General features: G+C 39.3%; 1 protein-coding gene across 1 annotated transcript in view; it reads left to right on the forward strand.

The window, feature by feature from the left end:
- The window catches only part of COLEC10 (collectin subfamily member 10), a 36868-nt gene extending 33373 nt beyond the window's left edge, over positions 1–3495 (forward strand). The window contains exons 5-6 of the mRNA XM_042464972.1: positions 274–369; positions 2234–3495. Of these exons, the coding sequence (XP_042320906.1) occupies positions 274–369; positions 2234–2625 (488 nt within the window). The 3' untranslated portion in view covers positions 2626–3495. The remainder of the gene's footprint in view (positions 1–273; positions 370–2233) is intronic.
- The last annotated feature ends 3481 nt before the right edge of the window (positions 3496–6976 follow it).

The raw sequence follows: 6976 nt of genomic DNA on the forward strand, positions 1-6976 counted from the left end.
GATAGATAGATAGATAGATAGATAGATAGATAGATAGATAGATAGATAGATAGATCATTTCTTGATCTTGTTGATTCAATAAATATGATTTAAATCTAGTTAATCTGACAAACTGATTTCTAATTTTTTTTAATGCAAGTGATAGCTGTGATCTCTTGAACTGTGACCACATCTGTCCCAATAAATCCTTCTGAAATCCCCCAATTGCAATATATACTTGCACACTTTGGTGATTTGGTAACCTATGTTTCTACTGCATCTTTACCGAGTTAGGTGCTGTCTGTGACTGTGGGAAATACCGCAAAGTAGTTGGACAACTGGATATTAATGTGGCTCGCCTCAAGAGTTCCATCAGATTTGTGAAAAATGGTATGTTTCTTATCTTATGGTGTACAATTCCCATTTATTTCTTTCAACAGGTTGTTGTTGTTTGTCCCAACCTATATTACAACTATAATAGTAGCTTCTAGGCCCAGATTGGGGGGGATTAAGAATTCTAAACTCTGGGAATTGTTTTATTTCCCTCAGAGGATTAGTAGTATTTCCTATGGGGTAATGTGTTTACTTTTGTGCACCACACTTACAAGGTGAAAATGAAACTAGTGTAGTGGTTAGAGTACTGGATGGGAACTTGGGAAATCCAGATTTCTTCTGAAACTCACTTAGTGACCTTGAACCAGTCATTCTTTCTCAGTCTGACCTACCTCACAGGGATGTTGCTAAAGAGATATTATTTTGACAATAAAAACCATGCTTGTTCTCTTAAGCTCCTTGGAATAGATAGAAAAATAAATAGCATATATATATAAACAACAAATAAATAAACTGGCAAGCCTAGAAGGAAGATTATTAAGATACCTAAATGGGGGTGAAATAGTGGAAATGGTAACTGATGAAAAGCACAAGGAGATGAATGCATCTAGGCAGGAGAAAAAAATATAACAGCCAGATCAAGATGTATATGCACACATTCACGCTTCACAACTGACAAGTTGCATGCATGTTTTGGAATCTGTACAAGTATATAAAATAAATCACATATTGACCATAAAACAATGACAGATAGAAGAGGGACAATAATTATCCACTCTTTAAAATGAGGAAGACTGGGTGCAAGCTACTTACAAGAAGCTAATGCAATTTGACCATTACAAGACTGGCTCTACTCCTAGGTAGACTTCAGCAGCACCTTGAGTGGCAGATGCTGGGATGCAGTGGTAGCAGCTGTTCTCTGTCTAGGGACACACCTGTGTACACTACAGAACCTCTGCAGGGATTATTAGATTCACCAGCTGTCTCACAATGTCAGTGTAAGCACTATGGTCAGAAGGATTCCTGGTCCAAGCAGCTTCTGTAGATGGAAAGGAGGCATTTTGACTTTTACATCAGGCAACTAAACATCTTACAATAAAGCAATAGCAGTAGCATTTACATTTCTATACCACTTAATAGTGAACTCAGCATTCTCTAAGTGGTTTGCAATCTGTAAGCAAATTGCACCCAACTATCTGTGTACTCATTTTACTGACTAACGAAAAGATGGAAGGCTGAGTCAACCTCAGATCCCTGGGATCGAACTCACAACCTTGTGGCTGCAGGACCGGCATTTAACCACTGTGCCACCAGGGCTCACCAATAAAGCTTGGAAACATGGGGAAGGGGTTACTATAACTCCCAGAATCCTCCAGCTACTGGTTGCTACTACTACATTGTTATTAGCTGAACGTTCTGATAGCTGCAGTCCAAAATGCCACTCTTCCAAGCTTTCCCTCCAAATTATTAATTGGAATCTTTAATCAAGTTTTATAAGAAAGTAGAAATAAATCTTAGCTGAAGTATCTGAGAATATTTTTAACTATGATGTAATATAATTCATGGGCCAGGAGATTTTAACAATGATGTAAGAGAATTCATGGGTTGATGACATAAACTGCTGACTCATAGGCCATTCTAATCCCTAGATTTCCCAGCCGCTTTGAGTCCCTATGTTGGGAGAAAGGTGGGATATAAAAAGGTGGGATATAATTAAAATTAAAATATTATATATATATATATATATATATATATATATATATATATAGCATGTTCCTAACAAGATAATTTCTTAAATGAAGCAGAGTATCATAGACATCCTGGAGAAGATGGTAACAATGATCATAGTGGTGATTATTATTATTGTTGCTACATATTATTGCTAATTTCTTGAAAAGGCCTTTTCTACTTTCTCCCAAAGTGTTAGCAGGAATCAGGGAGACAGAAGAGAAATACTACTACATTGTACAGGAAGAAAAAAACTACAAGGAAGCCCTCACCCACTGCAGGATTCGAGATGGGATCCTTGCCATGCCAAAGGATGAGGCCTCCAATGCTGTGATCTCTGACTACATCTCCAAGAGCGGCCTCTTCCGAGTCTTTATTGGACTGAGTGACCTGGAGAAAGAAGGCCAGTTTATGTATGCTGACCGTACCCCCTTGCAGAACTATAGCAACTGGAAGGAGGGAGAACCTCAGGATGCCACAGGGGAGGAGGACTGTGTGGAAATGCTTAGCACTGGGAAATGGAATGATACAGAGTGCCACCTCACTATGTACTTTGTCTGTGAGTTTCCAAAGAAGAGGAAGTAAGTACAAGGACTGGTAAGACTGGTAAGTACTGGTCAACTACCAAGTCCATCATCTAGGGCTGAATTCCTACTACAATCCCTATGAGCACTTCCTATGGCATCCTCCTCTCCTACAATTTTTCAATTTTAAATAATTAGTATGGGTGTCTGAAAAGTGAGGTATTTGGCCTATAGCCACATGCCATTCATTTCATACCTAAAAATGCCTCTGGGTCCCATGTGAGCCCAGAAGAATTCCTAGAGTGAAGATGGCAAGTGGCTGTAATAGATGGCAAGTAGCTGCAAAGCAGTTCATTCTCGGGTAGTTTTAACCTCCATTTCATGGCTATTTTGTGGCTTGATGCACCCAGTACAGCAGCCATATTGTGAATGGGCAAGACCTGCTTTCCAAAGCAGCAATTTTGTGGTGCCTCTTGGCCACCAGTCCAAAAAGACTGGGAATCCCTGGTCTAAGAAGAATCTTGTTCCATACAGCACTTTACTTCCAAATGAAAATTTTAACACCACAATTCAAGATGGAGGTTTGTGGCTTCTGCTAAGTCCCACTTGTTAGCAGGAGCATCACCGGGAGTGTGCAGGGAGTGCAAGCCACACCAGGTGGCCCTCTAAGGTGACACCACTGCTCCCCAAACATCTGCCTTTTGGCAGAAATGTGGTGTGCTGTTTGCCTACATCCCTTTAAAATGCTGGAGCTCAGCAAAATTGGTATGAGTGGGCTGAGGCTCAGCGGAAGGAACACCGAGAGACCTCAAGGTTTTTTTTTTTAATTAATTTTTAATTTTTAAAAAAATCTTTTTAAATTTTCTTAAGAAACATCACATCTTACCAAATTTTTACTTTAACGACATGAAACTATGTACTTGTATATACATTTAAGGTGTGTGTATGATATTGTAATTTAAAGGTACAATTTTAATTTTGCTAATTGTTTATACCATTACGTTCAGTGATATATGGGAATTACAATTTATGAGTAATATTAGTAAAAAGAAAACATTACTATAGATTCTGTATGGTGTGGTATGGGAGGAAGTCAAAGTGAGGGTAGACACAATGAGCTCACTGGGTGATGTCAAGCCTAGTGATGCCACTGTCCACATTATCTTCACATTGAGAATTCTTTCTATTATTATGCTTCTTGCTTCTTCCATAAACTGAAGCACCACCAACACTGGTGGCTATAAAAAAGCACTACCAAGTGTCATATTAACCAGAGCCTACAACAGAATAAAGAAATGTCAACCTGAACACAGCTTTTATCTGGCACAGATTCTCACAATATTTATATTTAAGCCTTGCAAAGGTATACTTGGAGGTATGTCCCAATGATGTTAATGGGACTTAGGTCTGGCCTGCTACAAATGCCAAAGAATGAAGCAGTAAAGGAATGAGCTGGTGGAATGGACCACACCATTTCAAATAACTGGCTGGGGATGGGGGCACCATTTATGAGTGCTCCCACAGCAAATAAATAACTAAGCAGGCAAAAGTCAAGCTAGTTTGAATGGATTAAATGTGCATTTATGGTAGTTTATTATGGTGATCATGCAAAACAGGTTCCTTTACCACACATCTCAAGTGGTACAATATGAAGTGGCATACTCCACATACTGCCCTGTAGGAGTGGTAAAACCTTTTGGAGTTTCAATCCAAATTTTAAAGGAGCTATCCAAGGTGCTGAGCTCCATTCCACAAAATAGATTAGGTTGCGCACTTTCAAGTTTGTTTTGTTGTTGTTAGCTCTCTTTTTGACTCATGGAGACCCTGTGAATGAGAAATCTCCATGTCTCTCTATTCTCAACCTCTCTACTCAGGTCATGCAGTTCAGGTCTGTGGCTTCCCTAACTGAGTCTAGCCATCTGCTGTGTTGTCTTTCTCTCTTTCTGCAGCCTTCTGCCTTTCCCAGCATTATTGTCTTTTCTAATGGGTCATGCCTTCTCATGATGTGACAGAAGTATGACAGCCTCAGTGTAATCATTAAGAGGGATGTGAACAAGCTGGAGCATGTCCTAAGGAGGGCAACCAAAATGGTGAAAGATCTAGAAATCATGCCCTATGAGAAGCATCTTAGGGACCTGTATATGTTTAGCCCGGGGAAGAGAAGGTTAAGAGTTGACATGATAGCTATGTTTAAAAAATTGAAGTGATGTCATATTGATGATGGAGCAAGCTTGTTTTCTGCTACTCCAGAGACTAGAACACAGAGCAGTGGATTCAAGCTACAGGAAAATAGATTCCACTTAAACATTGGTAAGAGCTATTCAATGGTGGAACACACTGTCTCAGAGAGTAGTGGAGTCTCCTTCTTTGTAGGTTTTTATACAGAGGCTGGATGGCCATCTGATGGGAGTGCTTAATTCCTGCATGGCAAGGGGTTGGACTGGATGGCCTTTGTGGTCTTTTCCAACTCTATGATTCTGTGATTTTGGCTTCCAGGGAGAGGTCAGGCATGATTTGTTAAATAGCTCCTTTAAAGCTCAGGATGAATTCAGCACTCCATTTTCATGAGAGCCACCTGTCGCCATACTACTGGTTCACTCCCACCACAACTCTTTGTGTATGTAAATTCAACCCTGGTTCCTGGTAAGTACTGTATATTTCAGTACTTACTCAGAGCAGTTGTTAGATGCATTTCTGATACACTTCATTGAAATGTCAGTGAGATTGTTCCTAGGCATCCAACTCACATACGATACGTTACTACACAATAGCATGGTGTGGTGCCTAGTGTTAGACTGGAACAAGAAATCCAGTGGATATTTAACTTTCCACTCAGCCATCAAACACAATGGCTCCCTCTGTCTCTCTTTGTATGTATATGGTCTACCTCACAGGGTTGATGGGAGGGTAAAGTAGCAAGGTAAGAAATTATGTATGTCATCTTTAGTTCATTAAAGGAAAGGCACCGTATAAATGCAATTAATAAATAGGTACCACATATTGTCCAACCTCACAGAACTGTTATGAGAACTTTTATTTTTGAATTAACTAAGAAAAGCTAGAACCCAGCTTCTACTCACCATCTGGAAAATGTATTATTTTTCTGATTTCATTTGGGTCTTTTACCAAGACCAATTTAATTTGTCTCGGTCTCAGAAATGAGCTGAAGAACTTGAATTACAGGTAAGTTTGGGAGATATTTTTTGAATCATAAGCTTCCTGAAATGAGTGTTCTTTTATCTGGAATCTTAATTCACTCAAATTGACACTACTGGAAGAGGTGTCAAAAAAGACAGAATGGGAGTGATCCTGTGGCTTACAGCCATTACATCAACAAGCAATGACCTAAGAGCCAAGTATTATCCAAGTCTACTTGATCTCTTACCAAAAGGACCCTTGTGCAAAATACCCAGAAGCAGATAAAAAGAAGAGACAACTGGAGACTCATCTGTTATATGCTGAGTTAAATGATCATGCCTCTTGTTCAGGAAGCTGGATCAAATGAATGTTTATGCAGCAATAAATCTCACTGGCTCCAAACAAGCTCACCCACAAGTTAGAGGTTTCTCACATGACAAAAGATAACCATCATGCAGTTAGAAAGAAGCGGCTTTCTTCTTCCTTCTCCACATGAATTCAAAGCACTCCTGTTCTCCTTCCAAAGAGCATCAGTCATAAATGTGTGCCTTTTGTCATGCTGGAAAAATCCACTTGGCAAAAGGCATGCTTTTATTACCATCTCCCTTTGGAAGAAGAATGGAAATGCTTTGACATCATGCAGAGAAGCAAGGAGAAAGTTGTGTCTCTCTCACTGCATGTTGGTTTTCTTTTGTCATGCAATAAGGCTCTTATTTCTAAGCCTGCAGCCTTAAAGTATCTTCACAGACAATATAATTAGTATTACTTCAGTCAAAAATAAGAGACCATCTTCCTACAAGAGTCCTAGAGCAAATATAACCCATAGGTTCTTTCTCATGTTTCTTAAATTGAGTAGATTCCCCATTTATGGCTTCCTTGGTTTTGTAATGGATGGATTCATTCATTCATTTGCATTGCAGAAAGATTCAGACTTGAAAGAGAAACACTGAGACAAATGTTCTACCTCCACACACACAGAAACAAATAAGGATGAAGACTGAGGAGAAGTCAGTGTGGTGTAGTGCAATGCTTCTTGGGCTATTTGATGTGCAGGACTGGTAATTATTCCTATGTGCCAAAGACTGGTTATGCATTTATATCAATTTATTATTAACAATGGTTAACAATTATTTAGTATAATTATTGAGGAACAATTTTTATTAACAATTATTCAGTATTTGTTTCTTTCCTGGAAACTTCCCAGGGACTGGCAGGCAATGGCTCAGGGATCAGCATTGGTCCAAGGACCATCACTTTGAATAGCACTAGAGCAC

This window comes from Sceloporus undulatus, chromosome 4, assembly GCF_019175285.1.
Source record: "Sceloporus undulatus isolate JIND9_A2432 ecotype Alabama chromosome 4, SceUnd_v1.1, whole genome shotgun sequence".
In the NCBI taxonomy this organism is placed as follows: domain Eukaryota; kingdom Metazoa; phylum Chordata; class Lepidosauria; order Squamata; family Phrynosomatidae; genus Sceloporus; species Sceloporus undulatus.